The following is a 21,368-nucleotide window of genomic DNA, read 5'->3' as shown; positions in this document are numbered from 1 at the left end:
GATATTATCACAAAACTTTTCTAAATTAAAACTCTGAATGGAGAGTATAGGTGAATTAATTGGATGAATCTTAAATGTGTTACTTTTTGTTAATTCGGAGTCATTCAGTGGGCTTCGTTAAAATGTGGATCAATAATTTTTCTACATTATTTTACTTATTGTAAAATATATAACTTTAATATATTTTTTGTAAAAGCTAGAGGATTAATATAAGCTAATCTGAGTTTTTGTAGTGAAGAAGCTAGGTTAGGGAAATTAAATATCTTCAATTTAGAAATTTTTCTTTACGAATATCTGGATGTTAAAAATGACTACCTAAATTAGGAGTATAAATTTTAAAAATGTAGATAAAACAGATGACAAGAATGTTATAAAAGATGTTATTGAAACATATGACGGGAATATAATAAGTAAACTCTATTAAACTCTATAGATAGTAAGTTCATAAAACAAATAATAAACTTCACAAAATAAACCGATGGTTAATTTATTTATCTAGTTATATTATTTTATTTGTACTATCAAAACAGTTACTAAGAAAAATTATCTAACTAAAATCCTCTAATTAGATTTGAACCCTAATGTAGCTAGTTATTATCCCAAAAGGTACTCTAAATTCTAACTCAAAATATTACATTTTCGCACAAGCTTCAAATTCTAACTTACAAAAGTTTATTACTATATCTTTGGCTCACAATTTAGAAGTTTAACAAGTTAAGAGGTATCCCTTTGAAGGAGATCATGCAACTCATGGCTTCCAGGAACTGTTTGCAATAAAGCTAGGAAATTACCTGAAACATGATAGAAAACGCCTACTCCGATGCACGTTTATATCGACTGAATCAAGTAAACATTAAATAAACTTTAAGTTGCGAAAAGTTCCAATTCTATAGGAATTTATCTGTGTATACAATTCACAGATCAAGTATTATAAGCAGACAAATGCTTGGATTTTCTATTATATACAGCAGTCTAAGTTACTCTTGTTTTGATCAGACTAGATGCATTTTAGGAGAATTCTCAAGTGTTCTTATTAGTAAATTTTTCATTTACGTATTTTTGGAGCGATTGGGGATAGAAATGTGGGGAAGAAAAGTCGAAAAAGTTAACTGTTGAACAAAGTAATAAAACTTTACAAATAAATATGAAAACAATTTTATCAATTAAGTGCAATTAAAATGAATAAGAGATTCATAAGGATGCTAATTAATAAATTAGGCCTTTATGCCTATTTTCTAAATGAAAAATATGTATATACATTGAAATGTACAGGGAGTGGTAGGCATTTTAAGCATTTAAGTGATAACTGTCAATAATTACGTATTTATTTACCTTGTTTATTTCATAACCATTATTAAATTTACGCGAGGGAAAATAACATTTATTCTCTCCAAAAATTCCTGCCTGAGGACTTCCTAATGTACAGTTAGCACGAGATCTAGTAGCTGACATTCATGATCAGTTACAGTCACGCACAGAGGATTTGATTAACGAGCAGAGGGGATTGCTCTTTGAGAGAACTGAGTATATAAAAGGCAGAGAAAGATTCGGTGGTGACCTTTCAATAACCTTATTTGAAATTCAGTTCATCTACTTTGATAAAATCTCTAGAGTGTCAAAAAAGACGATCCGAATCGGGAATACAGTAGGGTAAAAAATGAAGGAGAGAAAAATGGCAAGGAATAAAAGTTCGGTGGCATTGTGAACTCCGTGAAGTAAGAAAATAACAAGCTAGGCAAATATAACTAGATGCTAACTTTACGTCTATTAAAAAGTTAAACGCTTGCATCTGCTTCGATTCTCGTTCATCAAGAAATGTCACCTATTGTTTTTAAATACCTTTTAGGGTACAGAATGCGTTTTGATGATGTAGTGGTTCTGCACAGTCCACACAGTGCTTTTATTTTTCGATGTTGTAATTTTTGGAAGAATCTGGGTCTCTTGGTATTTTAACAAAATGATAACTAAATAATTTTTTTTTAATATTTTTGTTCCAATGCATTGAATAATGCATGCATACGCGAATATTTACATACTTTTGAAAGTAAATTCCCCTATCAGTTACTAGATTTTTTTCAATAAGTTTTTTCTTAAAACTTTTTTTTAAGTATGTTTTGGAAACTTTTCTTTTTAAATTACAAATAAAGTTTTCGTTTGGTATTCGTTCCTCATTTCATCATGATATTTATAGCCAACTTATTTGCTCTCATTATCACTTGATATATATTTTAATGACCGAAAAGGAGAGTAATTGGCTATAATAGAAGATAATTTTTATAGCTGGTAAATATATAGAACAGGATTTGCCGATGAAATTTGCAGACATAAGAAGCGCAGATAATATGTATAATATAGGTAATCATTTAAGGCAAAAAAAGAGAGCAAAAACTATGTTACGATATAAATATTCTTAAGATGCCCTGATGTTTTAACATTTAGATGACATATTACATACCATTTGTTAAAAAGGCTTGTTTCTTATCTACTTTACACATGAAGAGTGCATTCTTTCAAATTACGTATTTAAAGCACTAGCGTCACTCAGCACTATGCCATCTAAATAGCCAGCAAATTCCCATGCTTAAGTAGAAGTTATCGACAACCCATTCTAGCTTCGGTAGTTCAGAGGGCAAAGGCAACTTGTGAACCAGATTTTACTGAGTTCAGATTATAGCAGGTAAAAATTATGAATTCACAGTATAGTACTGTTGCAACGTTATCAGCACGTGAGGTGCTGAATGATATGGAATATCAGTTATTGAATAAATATTTCGTGTATACTGCTTATGCACTGGCGAAAAGATTTAAGATTGTCCCTTTTACTTCTTCTGTACATTTAACATACATTTCACTTACCTGTACGCAACATTAAAATTTTCTCTTAAGAACAACATAATGAAAGTCTCTTATGATGTTTAGCGCAGATAATTCTGTTTTCCATGGCTAAAGTGGGATCGATTAATGTTTTTGAGCTGGAATTTGTAAAATCAGAGGACATGAATATTATGAATAAGTGTATAAGGTATTGCTTTTCCCTTCTTAGCATGCCTTCGTGGTATAATGGTCAGGACACTCGGCGCTTATCGAGAGGTTCGTGGTTCGAGTTCCGGCGAGGGCAATACTCATTTTTCACCTCTCCTGCTTTCAAAAAATACCTAATGTCTCTACAGTGGCGCTCGGACAAAAAGGTGGTGGGGATTTGGCAGTTGAGGTGATTTGGGGTGGGGATTTGGGGATTCCTAATCCCCAGTCGCATTTTAAAAAGGGGAGTATGTGAGGTATTTCTCTCGCCTTCTTAGCATGCTTTTGTGGTGTAGTAATCAACACATTCGGCTCATATTCGAGAGGTCCGTGGTTCGAGTCCCGGCTAGGGCATTTTCATGTCTCTTAGCTTCAAAACATTTAATATCTCTGCAAGTGATATGTCACTGTTTAGTGCTTCATATTTTTTTTTCTTGTGTTGGGAAATTTTAATGTACTTCCATGTATCTAGTAAAATTCCTAAAATTGTCGAAAGAGGAAAAAATGGAAATCAACATAAAATACCGTTAAATTAAATAGCAATAACATTTGCCGCAATGCGTTCGAATAAAATGGTAATAGCAATGATATTGATACAAATATATATGTATTATCACTGAAGATATTCGGCTTGTTAAACTTCTGAGGCTACATAAACTAAAAGAATATAAAACAAGATATTTTTCTCAGCTATTTTATTTATAATTTATTTATAAACTAATAGGCAGGATACGTTTATTTGTAAGTTGCAATATTTGTTCTTCTCCAAGAACTAGCAAATTTGAATTAATTATCTATTATTGACAAATAATGTAGTGACTGACTCAAATGAAAATTCTGATCTTACAATTTTGTTATAACAAGATTTGGAGACAAAGAGAAAAAGCTTTTTCAGAACATTTTCAAGACTGTCAGAAAAAAAAATTTGTTTAAAATTCCAAAGTGATCTTTTATCTTTCTTATTAAATTCGTATGCTTAACTACTTGGTATTAGTTTCACTTTGATTTACAAATTAAAAAGTATTTTTAATACTTATTTTATACACGCTTATATTACTAACCTGTCTGGAGCGTCTTATATAATGGTAGGAAATCGCTTTCCACCAAATGATGGGCTGAGCCTCCCGCATTTGTTCGATGTATTGATATACATCCTCAACATCTACTTTGTAGGTGAGCTCGAGCCTAGTTGATGAATGCCAACATTCCACTAGATATACTAAGTACAGCATGACCATAAATGCAAATGGAATATAGATGTACCCATCGTCACAAGGACTTGTTTTCTCTCTGCTGCTTACTGGGAAGTTGTGGAAATTGACAACCAGACGACTCACTTTGGCTACTCTGCACCAGAAAACGACTGCCGCGCAACTCACAACCAAAATTGTTAACAGAAGACATTTGATGTGGCCACACTGCTTTAAGCTCTGTAGTAACGAAATCCTTTGCGGACGTTGCAAATCCTAAAAACAGATTGAAATTATAAGGGACAAAGTACGACTTATTATAGTAATAAAAAAAATCATAGACTTGTATCAATCTAATGTAATAGACAGAAAATACGTATGAGATATCACTCTTAAATATTATATAAAATTATGTACCACACACAATTCCGTACATTATAGTAGAATACATTTTTAAATACTGCCAGACTAAGTTTAAAATTAGTTTCAGATGTAGCATTTTTGTTCAAACTGGAAGTAAAATATGCCAACGTAAAATTTTAAATTAGACAATAAAGCAGTCCTAGATTGACGCAGAATGTAAATTAAACACTGTTAATTTTGAGGGTGATCAGATATAACTCTTTCTTCTCCAGGATAAAAATTACATCCTTTTTGTCTTCTTCGGGAGCAATAACGATTTTCTTCCATTTTACCCTCTTGGTGAAAAGATACCTAATCTGATCATCTTCAAAAAAGTTATTAGACAAATTAATATCATACGTAGATAGGTATGTCTAAGCGATAAGAAACGGAGGACGTGGGCCCTTTACCATTTGGGTTAATCAGTACAGCACTACGTCGACCTTTATCTTACATTTCATATTACATAATACATTACGATGCATGATTTACACATTACATTATATACTACATATCAAATTAATACCTTACCCTAACATTACATTAACTTCACATCAACTTATTGCATTAAAATTCTTTCCTAATAAACCCTATACTGGTAGATTATAAAAGGGTTATTTTGCACAGTATTCGCATTAGACACAGGATACGCATTATATTATCATTATAAACTGGGTACGCATTATATTATACACGGGGAAATTAATGGTACATAGGAACATTATACGCAATTACGCATGATACGGGTTAAATTATTCACAGGAAAATTAGTTATACACAGGTATTGCATTATACAGGATAAATTATACACATGATAAGCTTTATATACTGGATGCATATTGAATTGTCATCAGCACCATGTCAATTGTACCCGTTACTCGATACACTGCCTACATCGTGATGCATAATAATATTATACGGTTTGCATTCACATTGTTTCAGGTGGGCTTTGCATTGTGTGTCATGTTGCTTATTAATCAGTACATACTACACACTACATTACATATTACATTATATATTACGAAACATGGCTTACGCATTAGATTATGTACTACATATCAAATTAACAAGATAGTGCATACTTCGTTTATCAGTACATACTACACTACATATTGCGATACATGATTTACACATTATATTATATTCTACACATCAGATTGAAAAGACGAAATAACGTCTTTCCTTAACATTACATTAACTTTGCAACTACTTATTACATTAATTTTCTTTCCTAATATGCCGTATACTGGTAACAGATACATTATCATCAGATTGTAATAAGGTTGTTTTGCACTGTGTGCGCATTAAACACAGGATGCGCATTAAATTATACACAAGGAAATTATTAATACATAAGAAAAACATTATGCACAGAAGGGGCTATATACGATGCGTGTTAAGTCATACGCAGGGGAATTTGTTATGCACAGGTGAAACATTATGCAGGATAAATTATTATACTGAATAACTTATACGAATGTGCATATTACATTACTCCTTATACTTAACCGGTAAAATTTACAATACCATTCTGTACCGAAGTTCTTTACACTTATAATACATTACTTAATCATTACATTAACATACTTACCGTGTACAAGAAACATATAATGGATTTCATTGGCATTCCTAATATACATAGATTACTTTTGCATTTACAATTAGCATATTTCTGCGGGATTTTATATCTGTGCATTTCTCCATTATTTACATTTCGCACCTTAGAATATGTCGCGCTATATGCATGTGATTGTATTAGTACACGTAGTACATGAACTGTCCTGCATTGCGTAATTTGCCAGTATTGACACATTTCTGTTCTGTGGAAGGCAGTTTTACGCGCTGCAAATTGCATAGTTATATGCGCGATTACTGACCTCAGTGCGCAGTGTTCATTACTGACTCAGTTCATTTGCAATATTTACAGTTTCAGTTTATGAGCTGCTCGTAGCACATCATGTAGATAGTTATATACATATGGAGTTTGTATGACATGGTTTTTAATTTACATGATACATCGCACATGGTAAATGGCGTTGCACACTCCACCTTGCATTTGCATATCATATCTTAGCACGTTTGCTTTAAATTAGACATAAATCTGTGCCCAAGTTCATGAGTTTATCAACTATCTTGTTTATTTTTCGGGCAGTACGTTTGTCTTTAACTATAAACCTGCAGAAAGCCTGCGTGTTTGTAGTTGGAATTGGCAGGTGCAGATCTGCCGTAAGCGTGCATTGGGCAACATAATGATCTGGCGTGCCCATCTCACCACAGATCAGGCCATTTGCGCATGCTTTATGAGACGGTCTAAGTCTACCGTAGGAACATGATAGTGAGCACGGCATCCTGTTTCACCAGTATCCCATTCCTCCTGCCAAAGGCATTTTGCCATGTGTTTCAGACTTTTCTTTAGATATGAAACTGGCCATGGGATGGTGATATGTTCCGCATTGATGTTTCGTGCGGCCTCCTCTGCAAGTTGATCTGCTTGCTCGTTCTCCCTGTTGCCGAGGTGGGCCTTGGTCCATTCTATCCTGGTGTTCAGATGGCTGTGGTCGCGCAGATGTGCCTGAATCTCTGCAATCAGTGGGGAGCTGTGCACAGGGTTCAGAATTGCATACAGCGAGGACAGGATGTCTGTTATAATGAAGCTGTCTCTTTGCCGCTGTTGGATTATCGTAAGTAGAGCTTGTCTGATGGCCACTACTTCACTCTAGAACACGCTGTTGTTTGTGTCCAGGTGACCTTTCCATTATGCTTCGCTGTCGGAGGGCAACATAGACGCAACCTGTATTTTCATCTAGTTTTGACACGTCGGTATAATAGACTAGATAATCTTCTTTTATATTGGTGTTTTGCTTGATGCTAATCTTTACTCCCTGTCCCTGCGTTGAGGGGTGATCGGCAAGGCGTATCATCTTTTGTTCAAAGTCGGCTAGTGTATTATTGTATTGGCTTATTATAGCTCGTCTCTGAAGGTGGTTAGATTGCCAAGTTGAGTAATCTCCTGATAGGCTGCTTCCTTTTCTACGCTCAGATGAAGAGGTAGCAATCCCGCTAGTACGCATAACGCACTTGTAGGGGATGTTCGGAAGGCCTTGGTAGGAGGAAGGGCCTTTGTATGCTAAGTAGAGGCTTGACATTGCGGCCCTGCATAGTAGCTGACAAAACAGCCGCTCCATGAATTACGACTTTCTCGGCTACTGTTGTGTACAGCGTTTTCTGGATGTAGGGATTGAGAACCCATTTGTAACCCTGCATATATCTTAGTTGTTGGGCTAAAACTCCAGTTTTCGTTTTCAGCTCCAGCACATGGGGGATCCAGTTTAACATTTTGAAGACTCTATGGACTCTATGGCCATTATAGTGGCATCTTTCTCTATGGCCATTATAGTGGCCTCAAAAGGTTAATTTGGTGTCGAAAAGGATTCCAAGATATTTCAGCACTGGAGTGATGCCGAGGAGATATCCATTTAAAGTTATCCTTGGATGTTTTGCCAGAGATCCGCTTTTTTCGAGACAAGCAAAATTTGATATTTGGCCTCTGCTATCTGAAGTTTTAGGGCTGTGCATCTCTCCTGAAAAAGGGAGCAGGATTCGATTGCATTGGCCTGGAGCTGTTCCTTGGTCCTTCCTTTGACGATTAGGGCTGTATCGTCTGCATAAGCAATGATCCTTGTATAGTCGGGCCATAGGTTGTTGAGGACCGTTGAAGATTATGTTCCATAGGAACGGTCCGGGGCATGAGCCTTGCGGGCATCCCTCTGTCTGATCTTGTTCTATAATTCCATTGTTATGTGGAAGGATCACCCGGCGATCCGCTAAATAATTTACAATGGTGTTGTAAATATAGCTTGGGCAGTTAGCGGTTCGTAGAGCTTGTAATACTGCTGGCCACCACAGCGTATCAAAAGCGCTCTTAGGATCTATTGAAATGAACGCTGTGTGGTAGCCAGATGATCTGTTAGTCATTATTTGGTTTTAGACTTCCATTAGGGCATGCAGAGTTGATTTTACTGGGCTAAAGCCAAATTGAATTGAACTCAGGAACCGGGTTCTATGCAGATGGTGTCTTAGCCTTGTCATGAGTATCTTTTCGAAAACCTTTCCCAGGGTAGAGAGTAAGCAGATCGGTACTCGATCGATAAATATGTATAAGTATCTATCTATCTATATGATTATATATATTGTATATATATATATATATATATATATATATATATATATGTTGTATGATCTTAAATCTATTTAGTGCGAATACAAGTTATTATTACTTGCGCAATTGCTGCAAAGTTAGTTAATAATAATTTATTTCCTAAACAGCATTGATTAATTGATTATATTATCTCCTAAGTTTAATTAAAGTAGAATGTAGAATTATTTTAATAGTGTGCATCCATACTGGTAAGTTATATTTTGAAAGATGTTTTGAAGTAATTTGAAAGCAAAATGTTAATAATGTTTTAACGGGGACTGGAGTTAAATCATCACGAAGAATAATATTTCAATTGTAAAAGGAAAAATTAAAACATGTAATCATTGTCATTGATCGGAAATTAGTTGACTTTTCAAGGGGAACAAACCAACTCCCGTTCAATGAACAATAATTGATAAAAATACGTAAATACGAAAGTGTTTCGTCTTTACTCGAGTTATAAGTTAAAGCGAAACCGGGAATTCTTGTCAGGCCAAATATTTCCGCGAATAGTAGGAATTATGAACCAATGCTGATATTCAAAGAACTTATTCTTATGAAGCATTTTAGTCAATTGAATTTGGAGTAAAAATCAATTACTGTAGAGAAATCCTATAAAACTCGAGTAACCGTCCCCGACACTTTCATGTTTATGCATTTGAGTACTATATTATTTGTAGAAATTAAACATTGGCAATTGTCATTATGAAATCGAATTCAAAGTAAAGTTGAAATAAACATAGAAGATTATAAAAAAAAAGGTAAATAATGCAAACTTTGTAAAAACAAATCAAAGAAAATATAAAAATAATATAAAAATAACATAGAAAATAATATAAATAAGACCTGGCAACCTGAATATCATACAAAACCATCAACTAAAAACACTAATGAGTTATGGTACAAAATTTAGACCAGTCAGAAACATGACTACAAATTACTGTTACAAGACTTTCGAAAACAACATCAACGAATTTATAGTTAAAGCAAGCTATCAACTGAATTTACCCATAGATACCTTCTTAAAATGGAAAGCTAAAATTCTTCAACGCATATCCACCGAAATCAGTCACCTCAAATTTAAAAGTACACTGAATTGGTCGCAACTTACATCAGATATTAATAAATTAAAACAGCTTTTTACTATTATAAAAATAGATAAAGCAACTAATAACTTTAGCATTATATGAAAACAATTCTACGCTGAAATTATTCATAAAGAACTTCTCAACGCAACTACTTATCAATTAGCCAACCTTACAGAAACATCTATAATAAACAGGATTAAAACTTTTCATAAGAAACTCAATATTACTTTCAATGCAAACTACAACAGATTTACTAATCTTTATGCGATTCCCAAATTCCATAAACACCATTAAAATTTAGATTTATAGCTAATGGAACTAATAATTACAAGAAAAATGTAGACTATTATTTTTCAATTCAACTTAATAAAATCAGTAAATTTATTTTCAATGATTGTAACACTAATCATAACTATTGCTGGATCATTCATAATAACACTCCTGTCATTAATACCATTCATACCATTAACATCCAAAACATTAACTGCTATGATTTTGAAAACTTATATACCTCACTTCCTCTAGAAGAAATCTATACCAGTCTACTTGATCTACCAAAACTTTTCCCTAATATACTCAATATCATGACTCTTGACAAATGGAAAACCTACCTAAAATGCACACTTTGTCATAACTACATCAAGTTTCAAAATCAACTTTTTAAACAAGTCAGAGGATTGCCAATGGGCTTACATTCCAGCACCTCGATCTGTAATATCTTTTTATTTGTCAAAGAGTTTAACTTCCAAAAAAATCTACAACCACAAGAATTAAATTACTACAAACACACCTACAGATATATTGATGACCTTATTACAATTAATAATTTTGGTAAAATTGAACACTCCGAGATTTATCCGAATTGTCTTACACTTAATAAAACTAATAATTCACAAAATAGCATAGACTTTCTAGATCTTCAAATCATTAACTACAAAAAAAATTTTACTTTTTGACAAAACAAGAAACTTCAATTTCAATACTAACAAATTAATAAATTGGAACTCCAACATATCCAAAAAAGTAATTAACAATGCTATAATTAATCAAATACAACGAATTAAAACTATATGCAGAGATACAATAGATTTACAACGCGAAATTTTGATCCTTATCAAAATTCTCAAAAATAATCTAATTCCCTTTCAATTTATCAACCATTGCCTTAAAAGAGCAGGCGTTAAATACTCACTCTAAATCATTTAACTGATAGGGATATGATAATTTATTCCTAAACCTGAGAAGGCGGTATAAGTTGGATGACTGTCAGTTGGAAGATTTGTATATAGTGTAATTACTCAATTGTATATATTGTAAAAAGCTAATTGTCTTCAGACATATACTGTTACTATACTGTTACTAAAAAAATGGGCCTATTTCATGCCTTTAGACTGTCTATTAGCTCTTGGACAGTGAAAATGCCTTTTTCCTTTCTTAAATTCTTAATCATTGCGACACGACAATTAGCCAGAAATTAATTAATTTCCAATCACTAATTTCCATTCAAAAAATCTTAACAGACGGTCTCTCTCAGATAAGAACTCCACAAAATACATCCCTCAAGAATTCCAAGTCCCACCCACTACCATAAATTACTTCACCCAAGTCTTACCGACTGATATTATTCAAAGCCCCTACTGCCGCTAAGAATTTTCGGACACCCTATACTTATGAGTCAGACACGAAGAGAACACTTTGCCAACTCCCCCACTAGAAAGAATGTAAGTTACTTAATACCTTTTCTGGCCTTTATATCTTCATGTACATTCACTGATCTTATTTATATTATTTTCTATATTATTTTTATATTATTTTTATATTGTCTTTGATTTGTTTTTACAAAGTTTGCATTATTTATCTTATTTTGTAATCTTCTATGTTTATTTCAACTTTACTTTGAATTCGATTTCATAATGACAATTTCCAATGTTTAATTTCTACAAATAATATAGTACTCAAATGCATAAACATGAAAGTGTCGGGGACGGTTACTCGAGTTTTATAGGATTTCTCTACAGTAATTGATTTTTACTCCAAATTCAATTGACTAAAATGCTTCATAAGAATAAGTTCTTTGAATATCAGCATTGGTTCTTGGTTCATAATTCCTACTATTCGCGGAAATATTTGGTCTGAGTAGAATTGCCGGTTTGGCTTTAACTTATAACTCGAGTAAAGACGAAACACTTTCGTATTTACGTATTTTTATCAATTATTGTTCATTGAACGGGAGTTGGTTTGTTCCCCTTGAAAAGTCAACTAATTTCCGATTCATGACAATGATTACATGTTTTAATTTTTCCTTTTACAATTGAAATATTATTCTTCGTGATGATTTAACTCCAGTCCCCGTTAAAACGTTATTAACATTTTGCTTTCAAATTACTTCAAAACATCTTTCAAAATATAACTTACCAGTATGGATGCACACTATTAAAATAATTCTACTTTAATTAAACTTAGGAGATAATATAATCAATTAATCAATGCTGTTTAGGAAATAAATTATATATATATACACAGGGTGGTCATGACAAAACATCTTCGACATATGAACTTCTAGCGGCCTATCCAGTCAACCAAGCCTTCCCAAAGCATTAAATATTTGCCAAGAAGAGCATTGCAAAAGAACAATACCAAAACAAGAGATGAGAAGAAAAAACTTTTATTGGAATTAAACATGTTTTCAACGTACCCACCTTTGCAGACTATAACGCATTGCATGCCAAACACTGTTGGCAACAATAACCAACGTAGCATTTCAGAAGGAATCTGCACAACTTCACGTTACATGGCATCTTTCAATTCTGGCAAATCTCGGGGGTTTAATGTATACAGCTTAGATTTCGGATCACCCTAGAACCATAAATTCATCGGGGAAATTCGGGGGATTGCGGTGGCCACGGAACTGCAAAGTTTTAATAGATGACTACCTTGAAATGTTGTACACGTTGAAAACGTGTACAACTTTAAGTTAAAGCTTTTATTCCTCTCCTGCCTTGTGTTTTCATTGGTCCTTTACAATGCTCTTTTTTGCAAACATTTTATACAGGCAATTTTTGTCGTACGTGTATTGTTACAACGCTATTTATATTTTTTCAGTGCGCTGATATACTGGCATAGGAAAAAAGTGGGTTTTGTCATTCCAGAATTTTCATATATATATATATATATATATATATATATATATACGTGTGTGTGTATTTTTTAAATTATAATAACTTAGGATATAAATAATAGATTTTAGAGCTAAGCAGCTTAGATTGAAAATAATTTAATAATTTAATAACTTTTTCTTACTTAAACTACATTATACTGTACTCACACACAGATGCGCGCATATATATATATAACAATTTCTGTATAAATGGTTTAAACGTTTTGATACTTTAAAAAAGTATACACATACATATCGATTACAGTGAAAATGGATATTAGACATACTATACATCAGTCCGTCGAAATTCTTGAATTTTATTCAAAATCGCTTTGATGTAAGGTTGCTTTTTTATGTAATTTTAAGTAGCATTTCCATTATTTTAAAAATAAAGCTGAAAAAATATCTTTGACTTGAAAAATGAGTAGGAGCGTAAAGAAAATATCAGTATTCTCTTTTCACAACTTTAACCATATATTTACAAGTCAAGTTCATTTTATTTCAAATTATATAGACAAAATATTTAACTCTTAACATAATGTGGGAAACTGAATTTTGAGATTTTTTTTAAGGGAACTTATGATTCTGTAAAGGAAGCAAGAGAAATGAGTATATTAAACGTTAGATAAATTTCCTAAAATGCTTTTAAATGAGAAAATATGAGGCAGATTAGTCCCACTAAAGAATTTCATCAAATGCTTTTCTGAAGTGTAAGTTTGTACAGGGTGGCCCAGAAGTCACTTTACATTTTGAAAATTAAATAACGTTTTCTTAAATGACTGTATTTAATTAATTCTTTTTTATGTTTTGCTTATTCACATGTCCATTCAAATGGAAATGAGCTTCATCTCCCATGATCAACTTGTGAATAAACTCATTGTCATTTCTTGCAGTTCTCTGAAACCTGACAGTATAACTTACTCGTTTCTAAAAGTCTGCTAGTTTTAAAGATTGCACTAATTGAACCTTGAAAACGCGTCACTAAGTTCCTTATTGCAGGCCTACTATGGGGATGTCGAACATTAAAATGGCGCATATCTTTGCGTTGCAACAACTGACCGTCCATTTTCAAAGTAAAATTCAATTATCTTCACTCGTTGTTCTGTTGTAAACTTATCCATGCCAAAAATTTCCAGGGATTATATTTTTTAATTCTGAAAAGAGAAAAAGAAATATATTAATAGAAAAAAAGTTATTTAATTTTCAAAATGTAAAGTGACTTCTGGGCCACCCTATATTAATCATTTAGCTATGTAATTAATGGCCAAATCTACAAATTTTAAAAGCAGCTCATTAAGAAGGACTTAGAAGGTAGTTTCTGGGCGGATAATATTAGATTTTAAATTACCAGTTAAACTGCTCACAAAGTAACAGAAACAAAAGTAACAAAAACAGGTGAAAGCTTTCAGAGGCCTGCTGAACAACGCAGAGCAACTTATGGGCAATGCAATACATGAATCGGATCTTTTCTTTATTTTATCTTAACCATCTTTCTTCTTTGAGATTATTGCTGTGCAATATTTTGCACCCAGTTGTATACTTGAGAATGAAAGATGAATTTCATATTTTTTAGAAACACGCTTTTTTACAAATGAGAGTTTATTAAAAAAAAGGGGTATGTAGGTATACAAATTATACTATTCTTTATTATTTGTGATAGAATTTAAGACAAATTTCATTTAAATTTGAGATATCGCAATCTTGTTTTGAGCCTGTTAAAAAAATTAGGTTTGCAATGAACAAGAAATCTGAATTAAAATCATTAACTCCATAATAATTTGATAGTAAATTCTTCAGGTGACTTTCAAACAAAGCATATACAAAATGCGAATGTTACGCCTTTTTCTCATACTAAAGCAGTTTTTAGAAGAGAAGTTATATGACTCATCAAGTAAATTGAGTGGAAGAAAAGCTCAAGTAGTGGGAGAGATAAAAATATCTAGCATATCCTCAATGATAGGCACCTCCAATTTACAAATGCAGAAAACTAGCATTGCATCATGCGAAACATTATTATCTCCTAGCTACTAATAAAGAGTTCGTGCAGAAGATAGCTCTCCATCCACTTCGTTACGAAAGCAGGCGTGCCTGACAAATGTATTATGGATCCTACATCATTCAATATTTACGTAAACAGCGTCTTCCAAAAACCGAGCACCATCATCTACTGAGATGAAACTGTTATTCTAGCTCAACGCGAATAGTCTTTACCTGAGAATTTATGGTCAAATGTGACTTTCACTGCAAATGTACGCTGGCTATTTCCCTTGAAATCTAAAATGTCAGCATCGATTTTCATTTATTTTATCCTTTTTAATGAAACCATGACTATAAATAAGTATCGTCCAGAATAGCTTTATCATAAAACTGAGATTATGTAATATGAAATTAACACTTTAACAATTACGTATCCAAATAATGTTAAATTTTATTTTTGCAACAACTAAATTATTTGATGTTTTACAATAATATCTGGGTTTTTAGTAAAGATGTTTTAAAGGCGATGTATGAAACTGAATTCTAAATAACTTTTGTAGTAAGAAACAAATTTTTGTTTTATAAATGTGTCGAATTTCTCTAACTATTAACAAAGTTGCATACTTTATATACTGAGGTAGGAAAAATGCTGTGTATAACGTTTCCATTCCTTCTTTTAGGAAGGAATTGTGCCTTTGCTGACCAATTTATGAAAAACTACGAACGTATTTCTGAAAAGAAATGTGAACTCTGAGGGAGTGATTGCTACCTATTCAACACCAAAAGAATTGAAATTTGATAAAGTCATACGAATAAAATGTTAATATTGAATTTTAGATGAATATTAACTACTATGTGGGATTGGAGCTGCTCGACGGAACGTGCTTCATCTAGACTATGGCGAGTCTTTAGAACCTACAAGGATGCTTGGCCATCATGACTTATAGCGTCAAAGGATTCTTCCTGATCATTTATCACTAAGTCCAAGTGTCTTATGTATTCAGTGTTTTCCTGCTGCCTTGTGGTGCAAGAAATCTTATAAAAGAATAGGAGGAAAATTATTTCTAAACAACGTACACATTTTTAAAGTCATCTTTCCGATAAAGTCATTCTCAATTATGAAATTGTGGAATTATTCTTGTTTAAAGGGTTTTAGACAGAATAAATGAATTAAGAAGTCTAAGATACTTAACGTATTAAAAGTGCATATAAACAAAACATCAACTAGTTTATTTGAGTATATGCTGCGTGTGAATCTTAACAAAGCCAAATTCTGGGACTTCAGTTTGTAATATTTATTACATCGATAAAAAACTTAACGTCTTTTGTAAGATATGCAAGACTTGATGATCTAATGAAGTTGCTAGGGAACTCGAAATCTAATAAATCTGTCTTGAGTTCGAATGTTTTCGAAGAGGCTGATGTATGGTCAATTTTGTGGCGTGTATCGTAAATAGTTTTCAGTTCTGTTTTTAAAAAGCCTTTAGGAAAGCATTCTTTCCCAAGCTGCAAAACATGCAAAACATTCAGTGCTTTGCCGTAATTAAGCTAACTTATAGCAATTGATATAACTTCAGCGTATTCTGCCATATGTTGTATCCATAAAAATTCTCATGTTATATCTATTTCCCCAACCATTGGTGGTAGACATATAAATAGTTACAAAAATTTTTTAAAGAAGAAAAATATTCATGATACTTTTAAATTTAAAAATGTCAGTTTTGCAAAATTTACGAAATCGAACTCTATATATGACCCTCCGATTCCTGTAGTAATATTTTGATTCATTATAAAAAAGCATAAAATGTTTGACTCCCGTACGCCAAAAGTCAACTAATATATTTAATTTCAAAATTTGAGATCATATGCAAAGGTTGTGCAAATGTTGAAGAAGAAATATTTGCACTTAACTAAATATGAAATATTGGTAAAGGATTTTCGGTATTAACTGAGCGCAGTTTTGCAGACTGTATCGATCATTATTTTATTTTTCAAAAGAAGATTTTTTTCCTCAGAATTTTATAGAATTTATGTTCTAAATTCTAGGAAACAATAGCATATTTAAATACTGGAGCATAGCCAACTCGCAAAATTACTTTAATTGGCCGAATGCCTAAGACCGCTGAATGCTGGTAGTTCGATCCAAACCCAAGCGAACGGGCTGGCTGCATGGGTGCTGTCATGCATCTCGCCGCTGTCAGCCAATCATCTTCTTTTGACTACCAGCGGAGGAGAATAGAGAACACGAGAAGCTAGCAAGAGAGGGAGACAGACACTTGAAATATGAATTGTCTGCGATAGCTTTTGTAGGTTATTCACATTTGAGTTAGATTTTTAACCAGTATGGCTGGCCAACACGGCCTTTGTAGGACGTTAATGAGAACACACGACACGAATATTTCAGTTTACATACACTACAAAAATTTTGTATTTATCGTATTTAATAAATGTTTAAAAGTGGATCAAGAGTTTTTTAACTCTAGCCATGCTATTCAGCACAATGTGACATGAATACTAGCCAGTTTCTCTTCCTCGAAGGTATTCCTTCTCTTAAGCAGAGAACTATCGTGAGCTTCGACATATTGAAATAACATAATCTAACAATAAATTATTTACACATGTTGAAATTGAAAAGTGTTTGTACTTGAATTAATTCTTGTATGAAAATCAGCTCATGATTCTAAAGTAATAAAACTGCATCAGATTTTGAATAACATATTTCTAGCATCGGAAACTTATAACTCGTACGAACATGTCTTCATATCATATTTAACAATATTATAAATTTAAAAAAATGTTACATCTTAGTAAATCATAAAGTAATATCAGCAAATGACATTGCAGGATAAAAATCAACTTGGTGTAATTTTAACTTATCTCTTAACTGATGCCTTAAGGAAAGCCGAAAATTATGTTGATAATTTCACTTTCCTAAATTAAATACCTAGCTCATTTTTTGCAGGAGCTAAACTCTTTATGTTTTGCTTTTTAAAGTGAATAGAAATTAACGTCAACTATACGTATAGGGATAAGAGGACAGTATAAAATGTTAGACTTTCTAACTATTACAAATCTGAAAAGGCAAAACGTGTATATCTGAATCATTCAGAAGATTATTCTAGTTGAAAATATATGTCTATGATCAACGGTTGCAAACATAAACATCGCATAAGGAGTGGATATGGCTTATATAAATGCTTGTTATACATCAAACGTACTGTATGAGAAATCAAGAAAATGTTTTACGTGAAATTCCAAAGAAAGGTGTATTGTATGAATATATCTAGAGTCTAAGTGTCCTTGTACAGTAACAAACCCTGTTAATTATGAGAAATATTTGTCTTCAACTTTGTGATGAAGAAGTATGTGTGGTGGCCTTATTTACATTCACTTCGTTTGCCGTTTAATTCGTGCCTTGTGCTTCAGTTGTTTCTTCAAGTACGAACGTGGCCTACCTTCTTGTCTAATCTGACAGTAATTTCTTTGCTACTTACCCCAGAAAACACAAAAGGGGGTATGCACACGAGGCAAACCCGAGGGTGCAAACTGAGCTCAAACAAAGATTTAACGCAGATCTCTATGAAGGATGAAATCCAAGCGTTTCGTTCTTCCGCTGGCTCTACAGGGAGCCCCCGACTGAACGTATTCTTTGTGACTAACGTACTAACTTACTAATTGATTTCCTTGTTAGACTGTCAAGTGACAAGTTTAAATAATCTTTACGCTAAATCTTTGAACTTAACAGTGCACAGCTCGTGTTTACAAATCAATCTTCGCTACTTGAGGGACTTAAGCTAACAAAAAATATCAAAGTAAATAAAAGTAAATATCGCTAGAAAATTCACAATTCGAACTCTTAACAAGCTTTGTACCAGGATTTTGGAAGTGCGAATAAGCTTGGTCAGCAGAACGCTCAATTCAGTCAAGAGTAATCCTCAGAGCTGCGCGAAGAAATATCGCGAAGGTCAACGTCGCTGGAAAAGCTCTCCTTAACTTTCAAGAATTCTGTTCTTTTATCACGTACGCAGCTAATTTGCATATCGATCGGATCTGAGGAAAGCAAATGTGACAGTACAGATAAAATAATAAGATAATGGATTAATTAATATACACCTATACCACGAACATCTGAATAAAACTTTAAGCTCGATAGATTTTAAGTACTTTCATATCATAAACATCTGTATCTTATCAAGTCTATCTGTCTCAACGGCGAGGGGATCCATTACCCTGTGATAATCACAAAACTATGTGTTGAGGTGACAACACTTTGCCCATATTTATTGTCCTATTTTCCGAAATTTAACATAATAAAATAATCTGTGAGAGCAACTAATTGTTTGAAATTTATCTTCTGTGAGTAGTAATAAATAAGAAACGAAAACTTTTACTACTTGAAATCTTTCTGACAAAAATTAAATCTAGTTAAATTAAAATTATTTTGTATAGAGTTGCATTACGTAAGGAAAAGAAAGTACTTGAGTTGTTGCAAGCTCGTGGTATTTATCGATTTAGAAATGTCTCTTTAAGATGAAATGATATACATCTTTGTCAAAGTGCATATTCCTTTGATCTTAAATCTTTAAAATCTTGTTTCAAAAAGTATTCCATTTCCATTGTTTTAAAAACATTTGATAAAGCATTTCGAAGAATCAAGTGTTTCATCTCGCCGCGAAGCTTCTCTATCTATTGAATGTGCATTACCAGCAGAAGCAGCATCATTAATATCTTAACTTGCCCCATCTTGAAGCTTGCCCAAATTTCCATTAAATTTTGAGGTCTATAATATATTATTTTTAGCAAAGTACATCTTGATAATACATCAAGTGACATTTCTCCATTCAGACGATTCTTTTAATGGATGAATAAAAGGCTAAGGGAATAAAAAGGAGACAATAAATGAATGGAGAAGAATTATGGAAAAGCAGAATAAAGCGAAGAAAGGCTTATTTAATTCAAAAATATGTCTCTCGGAGCTCTTTATAAATCTTAAGAAAAGGCTGCCTAAGAATGTTTTTTAAGGAATCAATATCTGGACTGCTTATATCATCTGTCGTGAGAAAAAGATAAATAGATAATTACACTGAAAGAAAGTCTCTGTATAAAGGGACTTTTAATCCATGAAAATGAGAAATTGCAACAATTCAGCGTTACAGATATTCCAGATTTGAACGAATATTTTAATTAAGAAAGAGAATAGATAATAAGTAAATCATATTCTCCCCTATGTAATATTCTGATGCATTTTGCTTCAAAAATGAAAGTTTTATAAAAATCTTGTAGGTATTATTTCAGAGAGTAAATCTGATAACTTTAAATATAAACTTTTAAATGTCTTTTAAAATGTGATAAAATCTTCAATTATTGATATTGGTTATCTATCAGGCACTATTTGGAAATTTAACTTCCTGTAACTTCCGCACGGACGATATGAGCCAACTTTTTTCATTACCATATGTAATGGACTTGACCCTTGTGAGTTAGAAGGACGAATTATTTCATTATATAGCATTAATTTAAATACGTTCTTGGCTAATTTTAGGCGTTTTGAAATGTACAGGTTGGTTGGAGAGTTTTGAAATGTGCAGGTTGACCTTCAGTTACTATATAGTGTCTGACATCATGATTTGTATCTGAGATTAGTAAGTTAGGCTTAAGTATATCAGGATATTTAGAAAACAGATACGAATGTTTATTTTACTTGTTTTATGTGCTTATACTTTTAATTAAAGGTACTGAAGAAATATCACCTTTAATGCAAATTTTCATTTCTCCAACAATCCATTGTTGTCCTCTCAGATCAATGAGTAAATTGCATTTAAAAAAAATCAGCTCCTAATATTCCTTCACTTACTTTGCTTTTATAAACGGAAACTGGAAATCCCTTCATAACCGTAAGTCAAGATTAAGAATGTCAATTCCATACGTTTCTTTTTCTGAACCATTCGCGGCATATAATTGAAAGTCAGAAAAGTTTTTACCTGTATAAGGTAGTTATCCCGCCTTCTTAACATGTCTTCGTGGTGTAATGGCCAGCACACTCGGAACGCATTCGAAAGGTCCGTGGTTCGAGTCCCGGCGAGAGCACTGCACATTTTTCATGTCACCTGCTTCCAAATTGACTAAAGACTTTACAGTGGCTCCCGAACTAGAAACGGAGGTGGATCATGATTCTCCACCACCAGAATTTGTCGACTGGGTCCTCTAATCCCCAGTCGCTCTTTCAAAAGGGGAAGTATATAAGGTATTTCTCCCGGCTTCTTAGCGTGCCTTCGTGGTACAGCACACTTGGTGCGTATTCGAGAGGTCCGTATTTTGAGTCCCAGCGAAAGCAT

General features: G+C 32.9%; 1 protein-coding gene across 1 annotated transcript in view; it reads right to left on the bottom strand.

Moving 5' to 3' along the window:
* The window catches only part of LOC118188181 (transmembrane protein 151B-like), a 229,781-nt gene that overhangs the window by 28,683 nt on the left and 179,730 nt on the right, over nt 1–21,368 (bottom strand). Inside the window, exon 2 of the mRNA XM_085809032.1 lies at nt 4,083–4,487. Coding sequence (XP_085665158.1) covers nt 4,083–4,487 — 405 coding nt within the window. The remainder of the gene's footprint in view (nt 1–4,082; nt 4,488–21,368) is intronic.

Source organism: Stegodyphus dumicola, chromosome X2 (assembly GCF_044657685.1).
Source record: "Stegodyphus dumicola isolate Sdum_Otavi_A_Nest chromosome X2, ASM4465768v1".
NCBI lineage: Eukaryota > Metazoa > Arthropoda > Arachnida > Araneae > Eresidae > Stegodyphus > Stegodyphus dumicola.
Note: the sequence above shows the minus strand (reverse complement) of the source record. Positions and strands in the feature narration are given on the sequence as shown.